General features: G+C 39.2%; 1 protein-coding gene across 1 annotated transcript; it reads right to left on the bottom strand.

Moving 5' to 3' along the window:
- Positions 1 to 973: 973 nt before the first annotated feature.
- Positions 974 to 14,189, bottom strand: LOC121956322 (volume-regulated anion channel subunit LRRC8D). The gene is made up of 6 exons (XM_088069374.1): positions 9,105 to 14,189; positions 7,634 to 8,007; positions 6,369 to 6,935; positions 5,210 to 5,460; positions 3,079 to 3,456; positions 974 to 2,681 (listed from the first exon to the last, which is right to left on the bottom strand). The coding sequence occupies exons 2-6, from the start codon at positions 7,979 to 7,981 to the stop codon at positions 1,559 to 1,561; spliced, it is 2,667 nt and encodes an 888-aa protein (XP_087925500.1). The 5' UTR covers positions 7,982 to 8,007; positions 9,105 to 14,189; the 3' UTR covers positions 974 to 1,558.
- Positions 14,190 to 19,716: the final 5,527 nt, after the last annotated feature.

Raw genomic sequence — 19,716 nt, 5'->3', positions numbered from 1 at the left:
GAGGGACAAGCACATAAATCAATATTCGCGCAAAATAAATTATCCTTAGGGTTTTTATATTAAACACACTTTTAAATTAAGCTTTAAAAAACATCAGGAATTCATATTATTTTCTACTTTCATTGAATTAACTTTTAAACCAACATCAGACCTAATCATAAATATCAAATATTCATTAATTTTCAGAATTTTAACCCTTCCAACTCATTTTATTTTTTAAATATCTTTCTCTATTCATTTAACTGCTCTTGCTCATCCTTCTTATCTTTATTTTAGCCACACTGATGTGATGTTGTCTCGTCTTGTGGTCTTGTTAGATTTCCTCCTTTATTATTGTTATCAGCTTTTATTGCATTTATTTTATATTTTCTAAAAACTTGTAAAACATCTTGCTTTATTCTTGTTGACCTTTGTATAAGTATTTTGTTCTGACCTTTTTAACTGTCCTACAACTTTCTCTGTTTGGCTTGATTGTTGTCTGTTTTCATTATTCCCCGAGCTCCTGCTTTGTCTGTCAAAGCACTTTGTAAAAAAACGTTTTTCAGGGTGCTATATGAATAAAGTTATCATTATTATTATTATTAAATGCCAGGTTTTTGTCAGAATGACATTATTTTTTTAATGTAATATTTTCAACATACTTCATGCTAAGTAGAATGTTTTTTTTTAAATTATTATTATTATCAAAGCCTAGAATATGTCAATGATTATTTTATTATTTTAAAATGATTATTTTTAGAGCAGTGCTGAATATTCACACTCATATCGCTCTGCACACAAAATGCTCTTTTCAATATCAGGCTATAAAAATATTATAAAATATTATATATAATATAATTTTCTTTTTTGACTGACATCAGTCCTAATCATAAATACCAAATATTCGTTCATTTTCAGAATTTTAACGCTTTAAATGCCAGGTTGTTGTCATGATGCTCTCACGATTTTAAATGGAGAAAAAAAAATACGCACAAAAAATGAATTATTTTTAATATATTACATGCAAAATAGATTTTTTTACACTACTGAATGTGATAATGCACCTATTGGAAAAAGCATGCATTTTCTCCATATGCCAAACACGTTAAAAATGACGTCATAAGGTGGAAAACAGTAAAAATTACAAATTCCAAGGCAAAAGCCCAGAAAGACACCCAGAAATAATACAATGCATGTTTTTATGCTGTGATGGCCGCTGGATCAAAAATTGCAGTTTGAATGGGTTTACGTGGCACATTTTTTGGACTTAACAGAGTAACAAATTTGTTTTTCTGGGTCCATGAGCGTCACATGATGGGCTCTGACAGTGTAATTCCACTTTTAGCCACTATGTAAAATTGGCATCAGAGCCTGGCGTACATCCTGAGGCCTTAGGCGTAGATGGATGACGCACGCTGAGGACGTATTGTTCATGCATATTGACGTTGATGGATCTATGTCGTAGGCTGTGATTCAGTAGGTGATGTCATCGTATAGTCTGCATCAGACTTGATGTTGTACCCAAGTTTATTAAGATCCATTTCTAAGATTGCAAAATTGTCACAGTCTGCAGGCGGCTTTATATCTGTGACTCCAGAGCAGAAGAGAAGCTCCACTGTGTAGGGGAGAAATATGGGAAACTGTCGGACTCTGGCCGGGAATGACCCTCTGAGTACGTCCCAGAGGGAGAGCAGGAGCGGCTCAGGAGGTCCCTGACCTGGGGAGGCAAAGACTGAAACAACCAGTCCTCCACCAGAAGACCTCCTCCGTGCAGCCCAGAGCAGCAGCCCAGTTCAGCAGGAAGTTCCTCCAGACTGTTACTGCGCAAGTCCAACCTGCACAACTGCCTGGAAGCTGCGATCGTCCTGGGTAAGGAGCTCAGAGAGTTGTGTGACACGTTCAGGATGCGCAGCTCCAAACAGCCACTGAAGAGCTGAGGAGGAAGGCTCTCGACTCTGTTCCCACTGAGATCCAGCTCTGTGAGCAGCTGCAGCGCCTTCACGTCTGCAGGCAGCACCTCCAGCAGGTTACCAGCCAGCAGCAGCCTTCGAAGGCGGCGGAGAGTGAAGAGCGCCGGTGGGAGGCTCTGCAGCTGGTTGTTGGATAGATCCAGGAGCTCCAGGCCTCGCAGGACGCCAACGCTGACCGGCAGCGCCAGGACGCGGTTGTAGGCGAGTCTGAGGCAGGAGAGACGTCGCAGAGGAGCCAGGCTCAGCAGCTCCTCCAGGGTTCTCAGGTTGTTATGCTGCAGGTCGAGCGTCCGTAGGTTGGTGAGAGCCAGCAGGGCAGAGGGCAGACGCTCCAGCTGGCAGTCCTGCAGCAGCAGTTCGGTCAGGTCCACCATCCGCTTCAGGCCTGTCAGCACGAGCAGCCTGGTGCCCTCATTGAAGATCTCCAACCTCACCAAGCTGCCCGCCACCTCACACAGCTCCCCAGGTATCCGCTGTAACATCCCTCGAATCACCAGCACGCGGAGGTGACGTAACTGGCGGAGGCTCCCCAGTGCCCAGCTGCGGCCCACACCACCGTCGCTACTCAGGCGTCCGCAGAGGTGGAGCTCGTTCAGGCTGCGGAGGGAAAGCGCCCAACTGGGGATCTCCGATGCCTGAGTGAAGGTGAGGTGGAGCGCCTCGAGACGTTCCTGGAGGACACCAAGTGCGCCGGGCTCCACCGCTGCAGTGCAGTGATAGAGGTGGAGCTCCCTGTTATAGGAATAAACAATAAAAGAATTGTACCCATTTTACACCAAAATTAGAATTGGCTTTAGACTGCTTTTCCACTGCCAGTAAGCAGAACTGTGTACACAGCGTAACGTATATTTCTTGTTTATATTATTTTCTTTTTTTAAAAAAATCTATTTCTATAATGTATTTAATTACCACTTTAATTTTGATTTTATTTGATAATTATGTATGTTTGTTAAATATATGTGTGTTAAATATATATGTATTTGCCTTTATGAGTAGGGAGAGGGTTGCAGGGGGGGTATTTCTGCTTAAAAAAAACTATTTGGTTTAAAAAAAAAAAGATATCAAGATGTCAATTTTATGTGCATTGTGTAAACTGTGTAAAGCATGACTTCACCTCTGTAAAACCCACCTCAGTGAGGTCATGCTGGACACCTGCGCAGTAAACCTGGCATCTGTGATGAGCTCCAGTTTGAGGACCTGAAGCTGGCTGAGGGTGAAGAGGGCTGGAGGGAGGCGAGGCAGCGCCACCAGCTGCAGTCTGGAGCAGCCGTCTGCGTCCACGCTCATCATGGCACGCAGCTTCTCCTCCCCCCAGCGCCGCTCCAGGCTTTCCTCCAGCAGTCTGCTCTCACTGACGGGGGACAAGAAGACGGACAGACGCTGGGCCAGCAGAGGGTCATACTGGTCTAACATGTGCAAAAGAAAGGCCAGGTCATTTCTCAGGTCCGGGACGTCTCTCAGGGAGCACAAGTCTTTCAGCGAGTGGAAGGAGTACTGCCGTAGAGAGCTAAGTAGGGCAAGAAAACAGAGTGAGAAACATATCACACAGAATATAATGTCGCCCAAAACAAAGCTTTACTCTGTAATCCTCTTATCAGGCCTCTGGTATGCTCAACCTCACGGGTATTATTCTGTTTAAAGGCCCTTTGAACAATCACGGCCTGTGTAGTCTACTTAAACTCTCAACAAGTTATTCATCAACCAGTTTAAATGTTTGTCTTTTTCAAACAATGTGACAAATTATATTTTCATAAGCCTATCTGACACTACAGCAACTGCACATGCAAACTCTCCTCTCTGCATGTTTGTCACTGCAAATCACTCATGATGAGTTTCAAAACTTCTCAGCAAGTTTCAAAATCAATGTGCTGGGAGTTCAAACTTCTAGCAGTTCATTTACAAATCCAGGAGACATGCAGCAGCTTTCATATTTTTTTGCAGCTAAGTCAGCAGAAGACAACGTTGGCATCATGCTTTCATTGCACATTACATTTGCACGTTTCATATGTCTCATGTCAGCGTTTCTGAAGTGACATAATAAATGAACTGATATTATCATCAGGAGGTGAAGGCGATGGTGGATGGCTTCTTACCTCGCCACAAAACTGTTTCGTTTAGCACCAAACGTGGAGTTTTTTTAAGCTATCTGTTGCTGTGTTTCCACTGCAGACAGTACTATGAAAAACTGTCATTCTTATTGAGCTATCACTATGTTTTCTGTTGAGATTGTGCCACCAAATGTTTTTCACTAAGACATAGCTGCATTTTCAGCTGTAATTGTAGAAGATAGAAGGTAGAAGAAAGTATATTTATTAGTCTTTTTTTTTAAAACAAAGTTAAAAAAACAAAATTTCATTTGTCCTTGATCCTGCTACATCTTTTGAGATGAAGGATGAGTTGCTTGAAATCAGCAGCTACTGTGAAAAGTCCATCTGGTTCTTTGGGCATTTTGCTGCTGGTGGCATTATTCAGTCACTACAGGGCATTTTTTGAATTTGTCTTAGAGTCTTGTGTCCTTATGGCTCCCAACAAAGTCCATCCATCCTGTGCGACTGTAGCTCTCAGTCCAAGTCAGGTCAGCCTCGCCCTGATGCCAGCTCTCCTCCCTCTCTTCGTCTGGCGCTTTCAGTTTTGTTTCTCCCCTCTGGTCTGACTGGCTGCTCGGCGTATACCACTGGTGGTTGTCCTCTCGCAGTCTGATGCATTCAGTCCAAACACAACTAATTGTATTGATATAAACTAATATTTATAAGTGCCACTAAAAGCAGGTATTTTAAGCCAAAACATTATATTTTCCTAACCATAACAAGTGGTTTTTAAACATGACCATATATTAACCACAGTGTTGTTGAAATGTGAAGAAACAAACTTTCAACCTGTCTACTACATAAAAATCATACAAATGTATCCATTGTTTGCAGAAACATATGATGAACATTTTTTTCTAATGATTGGTTGTTTATTTGGAGTCATGTCACTTGGCAAATTTAAGTGTAATATTTGCTGTATTTAAAACTCTGTTTTGGTCTTACAGAGACATCAGCAACAGCGTTTCAAGCGTTAAATGTGCCACCAAAAGTGGGTATTTTGAGCCAAGACATGATCTTTTCATAACCAAGTGGTTTTTGTGCCTTAACTGTTAACCACAGTGTTGTTGAAAGAAACATAAAGTTTCAGCATACCGGCTACATAATTAGGGTGTGCAGAAAAAGTACAATGCCAACATTTACTCTTTCTATGTATCCTCAAAATGCACTAACCTGTGTAAAATCCAGCCGAGGGTGTAAACGTTCAGCAGGCCGTACAGCCCCAGTAGAGTCAGGTAGGCCACCAGCATTTTGCGTAGGAGGGAGGAGAGCACATGGATACACTCAAAGGTGGAGTAGCCCACCAAGGCCTGCTCGTCAGGGTGACACGTGTGGGTGAAGGAGAGAGAGTTCAGAAGAGGGACGCTGTAACTCAAGATCAGCGTCACCATCAGGAGTTTAAACATCGTCTGAGCCAAGTAGACCTGAAGAGATGAAAAGACGGATAACAAATAAAGAGATTAAATTCCTGCACTTTTGAAATTTTGGATAGTTTTATAACACATGAGCATCATCTAACAGCACAGTGCTATAACATCATGTCATGAAACATTTACTTCATTAGAGGATTAAATATTAAAAGGAAAGTTTTCACCACTTAAGCTAAAGGACAAAGTTTCATTTAGACCGGGTACTCAACTTACGACCTGCAGGCCTAACTGGGTCCCCCCAACCATTTTCTGTTTCACACTGGGAACTGCTTAACCTCTTTTAGTAAACAGAAGTTGCCAGAGTGCATAAAATAGCATTAAAATAGAAACTGTTTACCAGAAAAAGTGCCAGCGGATGATCCCCCGCGCCCCCCAACAGAGGTCCTAGAAAGCACCTAATGTCCTAAAATCCTAGAAACATCCTATAATCCTTGAAATGTGCTAAAATCCTAAAAATGTCCTAAAATCCTAGAAATATCCTAAAATTTAAAAATATTATTAAATCCTAGAAATGTCCTAAAATCCTAGAACACCATAAAATCCTTGAATTGTCCTAAAATCCTATAAATGCCATAAAATCCAAGAAATTTTATTAAATCCTAGAAATGTCCTAAAATCCCAGAAATGTCCTAAAATCCTAGAAATGTCCTAAAATCCTAGAAATGTCCTAAAATTCTAATATCCTTAAGTTGTCCCAGAATCCAAGAAATGTCCCAAATTTCTAGAAACATCCTTAAATCCTAGAAACGTCCTAAAATCCAAGAAATGTTATTAAATCTTAGAAATGTCCTAAAATCATACAAATGTCTTAAAATCCCAGAAACATGTGCAGGGCTTCATTTTTCAAAAGTGGCCCCCAAGCAAAGTTGAGTGTCCCTTATCTAGACTGAAGGATTTCTCACCTTATAAATGACGTCTGAGTCTTCGCAGTGAGACCGAAATTTCCTGACCCTTTCGAAGAGCGCCCTGGCCTGTTCCCCGTCACTTTTGTCCAGACTGATCACCTGCCGGGGACTGTCGACCACGAGCGGGGGTTTGGAAGAAGGAAAGTGAACCTGGGAACTGATGGACGTCGAGGACATGGTGGAGTCACAGGAGAGTGTGGAAGGACTCGGAGATGGAGGGGGAGCGAAGGATGGACTGTCTGTGCCCGAGTCTACACTCGTTTGTCTCGTTCGGGTTACCGGGGGTGATGATGACACTGAAGAGAGAGGAAGTTGAAGTGGTCGTCTCTCCTCTATCACCTCCTTCTCCTGGATGCTCTCCTGCCGGGCGGCGTGCGACAGGGCCTGAGATGTCCAGGGAGACTCGCTGCACTTTGCCAAGATGGCCAGAAAGTGTTCGATGCGGGAGGAGGTGTGGGGGAAGTGGAGCCAGAAGGAGCCGCTGGCCACCAGCACCAGAGACTGCAGCAAGGCCATGTACGGGAAGAAGCGGGAGCACAAAGGTAAAGCCTCATGGTAGCACACCTGGACGGACACACGGACAGATAGACACTTGATGCTGCAGTAATTTATTATTTGCCCACTCGGGGGCAGCATTAACAAGTTGTATAGCCTATTACACTGTATATCATGACCCTTTAACCCTTAAAACCTGAGCAAACTGGTTTGACTTGTTTCAATCAACAAATCAATAAAAAAACTTATCAAGAAATGGCTCTATAATGAGCTGAAAATTAGTAAAAAAAAATAAAAAAAACCAAAACCTGAAAATAAGCAAATAAATGGATAAATCAATAAAAGCAACAAACTGAGCCAAAAAAGTGATTAAAATGTGTTGTTTTTTTTACATTTTATGTTTCTTTATTTCTTTTTATTTTATTTAGTTATTTATCTATCATATTTTTAAAAAGTCATCCCTTCCTAATAAAAACATTTTTCGTGTAATTTATATATATATAAACTATATATATATATATATATATATATATATATATACACATATACATATATATACATATATGTGTGTGTGTATATATATATATATATTTATATATATATAATTGCTAATTTTGGGTCCTTTCTTGCTTATTTCATTCTTCCATTGTTTTTGAAAGACATTAAGGCAAATTGCTTCAGTGTCAAGGGGTTAAGGAACTTAAAAGTACATTTTTAAATTGTTGCTTCAGTTTTAATTGAACAGGTAACTCGGGCTGGTGCAGTACCTGGTTAATGTAAACATACTGCTGGTAGACCAGATGTGTGCGTCGACCCCGGGCTGTGGACTGGAGATTTGGGGTGATGTTATGTGAAACGTGGGTCGGTGGATTTAAAGATGGAGTCGATGTCTCCTCGCCGCCTGAAGGACGGGGATTACTGGTATTTGCAGCAGCTGGTGGATCCAGGGGAATGCACACCACACGGTCCCTGGACAGCTGGTCAGTGCAGGCCAGGACGGACGCCATGAGCATCAGAACCACCATGTAGTCCATGAAGACCTCCCACCAGGGCTTCAACAGCTTAGACCGACTCTGATGCTGGTTCAGAGGCGCCAGCTCGGACAGGGTAAACATGGCGACCTCTGGATCAACAAGGATGGCTGAGAAAATATTTAAATGGTGAAGACAGGTCGGCGCTACGGACAAAAACTGATGTACAACAAGGTTTTCATTGTGGACCACTAAATGTCACAATCACCGAAATATGTGACTGATTTAATACTACAGAGACAACTGTTCTGATAACAAGAGTTTGTGACCACAACATGACCCAGGAAGATCGAAGGTCACAGAATAAGGCAACATCCACATGAATATGACCAACATATGAAGGCAGTTAACCCTTCGAGACCTGGATCACTATTCTTATCCTGCTTTTAGACACCTTTCTCGAGTATTTTAACCTTTGAACACTGAGCTAATTGGTGCAATTTCTGTCAAAAACAAATGGGGAAAAAGCAATAAGCACAGAACTGCAAGACATAGCAGATTTAGACAATTATTTTTCTTCAAGAAAAATGTTATTATATTATATATTATTATTATTATATTATGTTATTATATTATATATTATATGATATTATAGAATCATTGTAATAGCCTATATCAGCTTTTTTTATTATTATTTTTGTTGGTTTTTATTTTTTCTTACTAATTTTCAGTTGTTTTTTTTTTTGTTTTTTTTACAAATTTCGTACTAATTTTTGGGTCATTACTTCTTTTGTATCTCACTGCCTTCCTTTCATGTTTTGAACGAAATCAAGTCAAAATTGTGCAGGTTTTAAAGCATTAAGGAGGTATTTATTGATGTTTGAAGCTAATCAAACCACATGCAAAGATGAAAGAAGAAATAAGTTTGTATCCTAAACTTTCACTTGGATTTTTGCATATATGAATACTAAATGTTACATAGAAAAATCTGTTTTGAAACCAAGTTTTCAGAGGCTTTAAGCAAGACTTTGAAGTGAACGTGAAATCTGGTTTAATCGAATTTCCACAGACAAAATAAAAAATAAAAAAACATTACAAGATGTAGATCTTTTAGCCTTTACATCAAAATCAGCCGGGTGTTTAAAATCTTTTGCTCAAAGTTTGCACAGAATAGTTCAAACATCTGACAAAATTATAATTCTGGCTAAAAAATACAAATCATAAGTAAACAGTTAATGTTATTTTGGCAGGATTAACTTCCACCCACCTGATTAAAACACTTCTTGCTTCTGTCGCTCTCCTCTGATCAGCCCTCAGCCGCTTTACAGAAACTCTCAGTCCGGCGCTGTCTGGTTCTGCTGTGAAAAACTCCTGAAACTTACAACAAACTCCTCCTCAGCTGGACGACACACAGCTTTTCACCGGTTGCCATGGCAGCGGAGGATGTGTGGCTGAAAAATCTGATTCAGCACTAGAGGCCCGCTCGGGACCCAGCGAGGGATTCCTTCAGCCCTTAAAGGTCCAGTGTGTTGGATTTCGGGGGACATATTGGCGGAAATGGAACATCAGATATTATTATTAACCCTTTGAAACCTGAGCAAAATGGCTTGATTTCTTAAAAAAAAAAAGGCTGACTAATTAGCAAGAAATTAATAAAAAGTTCTTTAAAAAGCCTGAAAATTACATGTATAATTATATATGTACAATAATAATAATAATAATAATAATAATAATCATAAAGACAAAAAAGATGATGACCCAAAAAGTGCTAAAAAACAAAACAAAACTCCATTAATATAGTTTTTCTTTATCTTTTTCTTTTTTCTGCCTGGAATATTTTTCCCGAGCATTTTAAAAATATTTTCCCAAACATAATAATTTCTTGCAGTTTGTGAACATTTCTTGTTTCATTTTTTTTTTAAAGAAACCAAACCAATTTGAACAGGGTTTTAATTTCAAATACTTGTGAAAGGTATCTGAAAGCAGCACAAGCATGGTGAAGACAATGCGGGTTTCAAAAGCTGAATAACTATGTTTTCATTAGTTCTGTATCTGGTCTATAGGAAAAAGTTTTTTTTGACCCCACTGCATCACAAGATGGACCTGGATGTTATAAGTTCATGTTTGGCAGCTACAAAAATATGCTTCAAAGCCTGACCAATCAAGACTTGGAAAAGTTGCCTTAAAATTATAATAATCGTGTCACATAACTTAAAATATGTAATTACAATAGTAGTTTTTCCTTGGCGTTTTCTTTTTTCCCCTAGACATTTCAAATAATTTTCTAAATATGCCAATTTCTTGCAATTTGTGGAACATTTCTCACTAATGCCTTTTTCATCATGTTTCTGAAAGAAATCGCAGCAATTTGCTCATTGTCCCGAAGCAAATATACACTCGATGATATTTAGCTGAACTTGTCGGATAATTTGTTAATTTATCTTAAAGATAAACTTCTGTCAGTTACTTTAATAAACTGTGATGACATTAATTCAAAAATGAATATAACTATTGCTCTGACTTCTATTTAAGTGAGAGTTGCATCCCATGGAGAGAAGATTTGTGCAGCATTAACCAGCAGGGGCTGCTGCGGTCTCTGTGAGACAAACAGTGTTTGACTCCTCAGCTGTGAACCAGCTGATGTTTCAGCTCTCAGCGTCCCAGCATGCTCACTTGTTTAAGGATGGACGTGTGCTTCTGCAGAGGAACGAGGTTTATTCCCTTAAAGATTAAACGTTACAGAAGTCTGATGTTCAAGGAAAGTTACTGAAGTTCTCATTGTGTGTGTGTATGTGTGTGTGTAAAAACTCATGGGAGGGTCATACATGGAGCTCTGTGTGTGGTTTTCTTTGTATTTGGGCCAAGAAGAATCTGGAGCAAAGACTCAAACTGACAATGAACCACAACGTGATCTACTCCACACAGCTGGTGTGTGCATTTTTGTCGGTGTCTACACTGTGCATCTGTGAAAAAGAGAGTACGTGTGTGTGTGTGTGTGTGTGTGTGTGTGTGTGTGTGTGTGTGTGTGTGTGTGTGTGGTAGTACGGGGTCTTGGGGCAAACAAAGAATAGTGATGCAGTGTTGTGGTAGTTGCAGCAGTGGTGTTAGTCAGTATGTGTGAGTGAGACTGTCATTTTCTGTTTCATATACAAAGCCAAACCAAACCCACTACACCGTATTCTGCTCCAGCTCATCATCCGCACTGAAACTTTGAGGATCTTGACAACTCTAAGTAAACGTGTGGTTAGGCTAAGGTGCAAAAATCACTTGGTTATGGTTAGAAAAAGATCGTTTTGTTTTGAAGTGTCACAAAAGTTGATGTAAAACCGGGGACAAGTCAGCAGAAAACATCCAGGTTCGGTGGGTCAAACACTGCAAGGAAACGCCGCAGTGAAAAACAGCCAGATTCGGTGGCTTGAGGCTGATACACACCAGAAGATTTTCAGACATAATGACAGATTTAAACAATTTCTAATGTTTCGATCGTCAGAACGCACTCACTAGATGATGCGGCCGGATCATGAGACCACGCATGTGCCGTTTGTAGTTAACATCTCAAAGTGTCGATCCCACAGACTTGGGATCTCACCGAATCTCGCGTGACTTCACAGGAAAAATAAATACGGAGGAGGATTGCCATCGTCAGCTGGCTGCACTTGTGTGTGCCTTGTTTTGCAGCAAAAAAAAAAACATTAAAAAAAGTTATGGATCAAGTCATGGCTGAGAAGACAGAGTGAACGGAGGTGGAGTTGTTTTTGAGCTGCACATGTACGCAGTATCCGTTGGTGATGCTTCACGGTCTCCTCGCTCTATCGGCTATTGTGGATTTCGGCTCAGTAGTCTGTCGGAGCCGACAATCGTAAATATCAAAAATGCTCGATATTTACGATTCAAGATCGCAGAGGCTCCGACACAGTCGCTTGCATTAAGATTACTTAGTTAACCCCTCACACCTAATGATTATTTGGGCAGATAATCAGTTCTGACCGGCCCTGAATTGGGAACGCCCCTCAAGATAAGATGCCAAATGCCTGATTCGCTCTGTACTGCCCCCTTCAGGGCTGACGTTTGTTTCCCCCATTAATGCACATGAGCGCACATGCTCAAAACGTTTTATGCTCAACTAAGCAAATCGCCTCCTGGCTCTATTATCAGAGACAGATCGGTTTACTTTCGTCAGAATTTTGCAAGAATATGAATAAATGTAGGCCTAAAAATGTGTAAACATAGCTAACAAGGTAATATTTACCTAAAGTTATTTTAATCTGTTGTTGTGCACTGATGTTCGACCTTCTCACGAAAAAGTAACTGGAGTTGTTTTGTATCTCTTTCAGGGAAATATGGCCTTAAATTAGACAGCAGGGCTGCAGTGGGGCAGGCTCAGCATTACCAGAGGACGATATCCTATCAACACCCTCGCTGTCAGATATGCGCTGCAGAAAAGGCCTGCGGCTTCACACCTCTTCATTTGCAACACACACAAACCCACTGAGGGCCGTGCCCGTATGCAGGGATGTGCTGGGTGGGGTTGTGCTATGTGAAAGGACTCACACGTCCATGATGTAAAAAAAAAACAGAAAACATCAGAAGCCACAAACCTCACTGCACATCAAATGGCTACTATCAGCGCACACTTTGTGTCACTAAAACTGGTTTATGCAACACAATCTGTAAGATTTAGTGGAAATGTTAACTAAAACCTTAACTGAAAAGAGGAAAATTGGTCAGGAACTGGTTAAGAAATTGATCTGAAGATGATTTTTAAAAAAAAAAAAAAATTAAAATCAACAGCAAACATAAAACATAATGATATGATGATGATAACATGATGACGATCAGACATAAAATGTCAGAACATGTTACAGGATGAGGTCAGTAATCCTCCACTACATTTGGTCCTATTGTTTACCATTAAGCTGCATATTAACCCTTTAACACCCGGATCGATATCAGTTTTCTTGTGCTGGATCCACACACCTTTCACTAGCATTTAAATCTCCAAAACTCCCAAAAGAAAAATGGTTTGATTTCTTTCAAAAAAAACAGGAAAAAACATAATGCAACTAGACTATACGTGTTCTGCAAACTGCCTAAAAAGTAGGTAAAAGGTGATCAGGAAATGATCTGAAAATTCACCGCAGGGAATTGTTAGATATTATCAAAACACAAGGGAAAATGTAAAAATGTGTGTGTGTGTGTGTGTGTGTGTGTGTGGTTTTTTTTTACTAATTTCTTGCATTTTTTTTCTCCCCATATATTTTCAGATCATTTTCTTCTGGCTTTTTACTTATTTATTGCTAATGTTTTTTGCTTATTTTTCAAATAAATTTCTTGTAACTATTAACTAATTTCTTGCAAGTGTTTTTATTTATTTTCAGAGAATTTTCCCGTAACTTTTTCTTTTTTTTTAATTCTTGTGATTAGTTTTTGCTTATTTTCAGATAATTTTCTTCTTTTCTTGCTTTTTTTGCGATTTCTTGTTAAATTGCTTGTTGCCTTCATCCTATGTTTGGTTAGGTTTCAAAGGGTTAAACAAATGAACATGACATGTTAATTTGTAAGCTTTAGAGGTGGATTTTCTTACCTTTGGACAGAATCAGATAAGCTGTTCCCCTGTTTTCCAGTTTTCAGTCTTCTCTAAGCTAAGGTAAGCTAAGATAGGCTAAACTACGATAAGATAAGATAAAATAAGATAAGCTAGGCTAAGCTAAAATAAGATAAGATAAGCTAGGCTAAGCTAAAATAAGATAAGATAAGCTAGGCTAAGCTAAAATAAGATAAGATAAGCTAGTCTAAACTAGGCTAAGCTAAGCTAAGCTAAGCTAAAATAAGATAAGATAAGCTAGGCTAAGCTAAGGTAAGCTAAGGTTAGATAAGATAAGATAAGATAAGATAAGATTGATTTACATTGATAGAAACGTTAGTTTATAACATGAATTGCTGATTTGACATCATAAATGCATAAACATTGCAGGCAAAAGTCAATGTTTGGTTAACTCTCGCATTAAATATACATTTTTGATATTATATTAATGTTAACTGCTGGCTGTGTAGAGGGACCTAGATTAAATATATAATATTTTAAAATATAATGTATAATGTCAAATGTCAAATCAACCTTTTGTTTAAACGCTCTAGTTTTAAAAAGCAGCCCATCTTCTTTGTAGCTTCCATGTTGTTCCCACTTTACGACCTCAAAGCTGAACACAACAAAGTCGCAAGAACGACTTCCCAACTCGGAAACTGCGGCCTTCAGACATCACATGGATGCAGGTTCATTTATGCTAAAATAACTTTAAAACTACCTACAAAGCATCAGTTTTTTTGTCATTGCTGGGGCAGATTCTGACACATACAGTCGGTGATGATAAATACAAAAAAAACAAAAAAAAAAAACTGAACAAATCAAAAACAAAAAAAAAAAATAAATAAATAAATAAATACAATTTTATATATATATATATATGTATATATATATATATATGTGTGTGTGTGTGTGTGTATTTATATTTATATTTATATATAAAACACAATAAATAAAGGACAAATAATAAAAATATTAATAAAAAAACAAACTTAAACATCTGTTGCCTGTATTCACCAAGGTGAATATGACAGTACAGTATGCAAATCATGTAATGTATAGTCATATTTACTGTTTAGGCTTGTGGTTACACATTTGTCTTTCAGCGCTGCAGATGTGGGCAGCGGCTGCCTTGGGTACCGTGTCACCTTGGCGTTCTCACACCCCCTTACCTCTCTCTAACCCTGCGTTATGATACCAGTCTCAGAGAGGTGGCTGTGTGTGTCAGAGCGGGGATGCCCATCGTTTGACTGAATTTAACAAGATGACATCACTATCATTACCACCATCAATATCACTGTCATTCTCGGTGTTGTGGCTGTCGCTGGAACATATTTATGCAACGCCACTGGGAAACTTTTCCTTATTTTGATGGAAAACACACCAGTGGGTTTTTAATCTGAATCTGTGAATCTGACAGCTATTGATTGAAAAGAGTAGGAGGGTGTGATAAGACGTAACATTGAAAGAAAAAATACTTCAGCAAAACACGTATTTCCTGTTCAGTGGGAGGAACAGTGTCACTTTTGTGGCTTCACTCTTGAGCGTGACCCTGTGATATAGTGTGATATTGAGAGTGGGTGCAGTCCACAGTTCCCATGGCTCTAATAAATATAGATTTGTAGTTTATGCATCATGTACTGCAAACCAATTCCTCTTTTTTCTGTCACCATAGCCTCTCCCTTTTATATCATATAATCTACTTCTTTAAATTCTTACTCAATACATTAAGCACGATTACAAACATCAAACTCAACACTTTTTAGATTTTCCAACAAGGAAACAAAAAAGTCCTGCACTGTCCGTAACCTTTGCTCCATCGCCAACCGAAGTGAGAGAAAGTTAAAAAGTCTGTGAGGAAATGAGTGTAAAACGGGTGGGTGGGGGCAAACTGGAGACAGCAAGATAGAGAAGCTGCTGGCCGTGAGAAAGTGGCACCAAGTGGCATCAAGTCCTCTGACTGAAACCACCGTGAGAGATAAACACCAAAGAGCCGGGACGGCGGCATGACCCCGAGGCTGCCTCGCAATCTGATGCTCCTCTTTCTCTGATCTTCTGGCGGCATTGATGATGTCATATAATGTACTACAAAACACCTACACTCTTCTCACAAGTGGTATTTTCAGAAAGTACATGAATGGGTACACAAATGGGTCTACCAATAATATCTGACACAAATACATTTCTGTTCTAATTACACAGTTGCATGCTTGTGTGTGTCGTCACTGCAGTATTGCTGTTACGTGTTTTATATCTAATACTTTTTAATGTTTGGACTATCAGTTATCTGCAAATCAGACTGAAAGTCAATATGCGATACAACTATTTGTCATTTTACAATGATGCAATGCTCTCTAAGAAGCATGTATGTTTGCATGCAGCTGTGCATCCTCATCTGTTTTGGTTCCTTGACGTCTGAATGTAGAGATAAGTATGTATGGAGAGATATTTTAGATAATATTACACAAAAATAAATCAAATCATGCTTTATTCTGCTATTATGGATTTCAGTAGTTTAACTTCTTGCATCTTAGAGGCGCACTCCATGAATTCTTTATTTCACTTGATTTAGGGAGCTCTCTCCAGAGCCACAGAAGCATATCTGGATTTCTAAATGGGCCTATAGGGTGTCAGGGGGCCCCTGGGCCTTCCCTTAAAAAATGTCCAATGTCAAATTAACATTTAACGACCAGAAAGGGACACAAAATTATCACAAAGAGACATAATAAAACACAAGGAGACACAAAATGACCACAAAGAGACACATAACCACTTAAAGATGCATATCGATCATCTTCCGTGACTATCTTGTGCCTGTGCAGGAGAGATGCCGGGCCCTTTGGGGGCCTAAAGCCTCATAATCCAGCCATACACACAAGACATAATACATTTGTTTTCACGTACTTGGCAGAAATACTCATGATCATGACTCTCCATAGCTGCCCCCTCACTCCCCGCACATATTCACGCCTGCACCGACACATCCATAATTCAATCCCTCCTAAAAACGTTTTAAACAGGCTTTTAATGCGTGATTGTTCTTTTTTTTCTCTTTGTTGTCGGTTTGTTGCTGTTTATTCTGTGTGCGTATGTAATTCTGTTTATATTGCTTTTTACTTTTGTACAGCGTCTTTGAGTTCTTTTTAAAAGCGCTTTATAAATAAAATGTAATATTATTATGATTATTATGATGATGTGTAAACTCATTTTAAAGATAGATTATGTAATGGGCCAACAGGAACTATGGGAATTTTTCCTTTTTTTTTAACATCTTTTGAAAACCGGATGTAATCACACGTTTATCCTTCTGCTACCTTTACCATAAGTTTCAGTATATAGGGGCACCATAGCACCACCACGTAGGCTTTGTTACATAAAAGAGTGTATCATCTGCATATTGATTGTTTTTATATATATTTTTTTGCTTTTTGTTAAACGAGATATATCTAACTGTACTGATTAACTGATTAAAGGCTCTGCAAGTGGTACACTGTAAGGAATACAGTGGAGCTTGTGAAGATTATATTAATCCATAACTCGTCAATCAGAATAGGAGGATAGGTTTAGCCTGCAAACAGAAATTTAAAATAAAATACAATTCTGCAGGGAGCACCACAGCTGTAGTAGATTTAAGCACGTAGATGATAGTAACAGTTGCTTTGACTGCAGTTTTTTTTAGAATATACCCTGCAGGCGACTCGTTTGTTACTTGTGGACGACAAGGTGCTCGGGGGTCTCCGGGTTTTTACTCACGTCTGGAGACACCCTCTAGTGGCCCGTAGAGGAACTGCAGTTTGTGACTTCATTTTTTTTCTTTTCTTTTCTTTTCTTTTCATGTTGGAAACTCTTGTGAAGGGAGATGTTTGATGGAAGATTGACAGCTGACAGCTTTAATGCTTCTTGGCTGCAATGTTAAACATTTGTTGCGGTTTGGTCTTTCTTTCACATGACAACGGCGTTTACGGGGCCTGAAAATGCAAACTTTTAAAACCCAGTTTGAGAGTGTAATCTTTTAAAAACGCATCACCTTCTGTCGCCGTGTAAACTGGCGTGATCCTGTGAGAGCGGTGACGTCACGCCTGTACAGTGTTATCTCTTGTTTTTGTGGATCTGTGTACGAGAGGATCATTCTCACAATGTTATCATATAAATGCAGATTTTTTTTAAACACAAAAGAAAGACTTTTGCATCTTTAGCAGGGCCATTCTCATCTAAACATGGCCTTACTCTATGCTTAAAAAAGGACTTTTTAAATGTTACATTTTAAAACAAAAAGGAAATAAAGTAAATCATAAGAAGCATTTATTCTTAAATATTCAAAACATGAGGTTCGTCTTATCACACATATCCCACATTCCTCCCACATAATTACCATACAAAGTCAGGTGTAAAAACTCAGCACGGTAAGTGAACATCAGCAACAAAGCGATACGAAAATGAACTTTTGACAAAATTCGCAGTCCCTTCTTCCCCTCCTCCTACCAGAGTTTCAGGTTCCTAGAAAGGCAGCCATCAGGGGAACAAGAAGCCCCCGAACCCCCAAACACAAATGAGCCAGAAACCCACCGAACCCACCAGCCCGTCTCAGCTCTCTGCTCGACTCTCGCCTGCTCTCCCATCAGCCCCTGGGAGAAGGTTACGAGCCCCCCGCCACATCGACCACAGAGCTCTGACATGCCTCTCTTCATGCACATCAAAGCGAACTCAGCTCCATCTGACGCTGCCGACACCAGGCGCCAAATGAGGCGTTTGCAGAAATACAGCCACATTGAGAAAGGCTTGGTTTCAGCTCATAAGCAGCCCGCGATGATTTGATTTCAATCTGAGGTCAGATTCGGCCTCTTTACTTACGATACGCATTTACAACACAAATTTTTATGAAAAAAAAGAAAGAAAACAGCTGTCTTTTAGTGGCTGCTGGAGCAAGGGCGTTTGTTTTTGTCTCGTAGGGAAATGGTGGCATTATTAGTCAGAACTCTTTTTTAGTAATTTGTATATTTGATGATTGTATTGAAATTCCCTCAAAGAAGTGTATTCTTCAGTGATTATTAGATTTAGTCACTCATGCACTCAAACGCTGACATGACCAGTTTCATATTATTAAAGCCGATCTATTTTCATGGCTGCCATTTGTCCAATCAGAAAACGTTGCGTTGTCCTGTATGACTTTCAGCGAGAGAAACAAGAAATGTGGAATCAGTGGGACTTTCTCTGTGTCACTTTGAAAGATGTATTTTTCCTAACAAGGTCCATATGATAATAAACTTCTTTTTCAGATTTTGAACGACTGAGGAAACAAAAAGAAACAGCTACAGCTGCATACTGTGCCATAACATGGTTATGTTACATTAAAGAGTGTGTCATCTGCATATTGACTGATTTTATGTTTTTTTGCTTTTTGTAAAACGAGATGTATTTAATTGTTGATGAAAGGCTCTGAAAGTGGTACAATGTATGGAATAAAGTGAAGATTGTGAAAATTGTATTAATCCATAATTTGAGGATCGGTTTAGCCTGCAAACACACATTTAAAATAAAATAAAATTCTGCAGTCAGTCGATCTGGCCTCACATCTGCTCGTTTTATACGAAGAGTAGAGATTTTCATTTCCATTGTGATTTTTGCATCATTTTCAGGTGACTCAGAGCAAGGTAAGATGTTTGTTAGTTTCTGATCTGCCTTAAACTATATCTCTGCCTGTGTCTTCAGTATGACGAGTTATTGTTTTTACAGCTCTATTTTCAACAATCATCCGTTTTTCTCTTCCAATGAAGCTCCACTCAGATTGGTGCAGATTGTGGCGGGAGTAATCAATTTAAATAAAGTAACTTTTTATGGCTGGTTGATTTCCAGCGGGTTCTGAGGTTATGGTGCAGCGAAACTCAATTTCTGCCTACATTATTTCTACTTTTTTTCTGTTTGGGAGGATAAAGGTTCATAATTCTTCCACTCAATATCATCCTCCATTCTGATTTTGGTATTGAGACTGTTTTCAAAACCATGATTAAATACTGAAACTGTTTATTTGGGTGTGTAAAAAGTATTATTATTAATTAATACAATTACTAAATAATTCATTTGTACTTTTCTTGACAATGGATCCTCCTCACAAGCTCAGTTTTTGGACTTCTGTCTCGCTAAAACCTGTGAAAAGCCCTGAACACAGCTTGTTGTCTGTTGTGGTAAACGTGTTCAGAGGTGATGCTTCATATCTTGTTAAGATGAAGGAGGAACTTTGCAAATGTTATTGACAAGCCACACGCAGCACTATGAAGGTCCACGTGTTCACACGAGA

The sequence above is a fragment of the Plectropomus leopardus genome, chromosome 18 (genome assembly GCF_026936395.1).
Source record: "Plectropomus leopardus strain MGB_pleo_1.0 chromosome 18, ASM2693639v1, whole genome shotgun sequence".
Classification (NCBI taxonomy): domain Eukaryota; kingdom Metazoa; phylum Chordata; class Actinopteri; order Perciformes; family Serranidae; genus Plectropomus; species Plectropomus leopardus.
Note: the sequence above shows the minus strand (reverse complement) of the source record. Positions and strands in the feature narration are given on the sequence as shown.

Excerpts from the sequence above, each read along its gene's own strand:
- LOC121956322 (XM_088069374.1), bottom strand. The coding sequence starts at position 7,981 with ATGTTTACCCTGTCCGAGCTGGCGCCTCTGAACCAGCATCAGAGTCGG. Across the intron at positions 5,461-6,368 it reads ACTCAGACGTCATTTATAAG|GTCTACTTGGCTCAGACGAT; the intron begins GTGAGAAATCCT and ends TCATCTCTTCAG. Across the intron at positions 3,457-5,209 it reads CTCGGCTGGATTTTACACAG|CTCTCTACGGCAGTACTCCT; the intron begins GTTAGTGCATTT and ends TGCCCTACTTAG.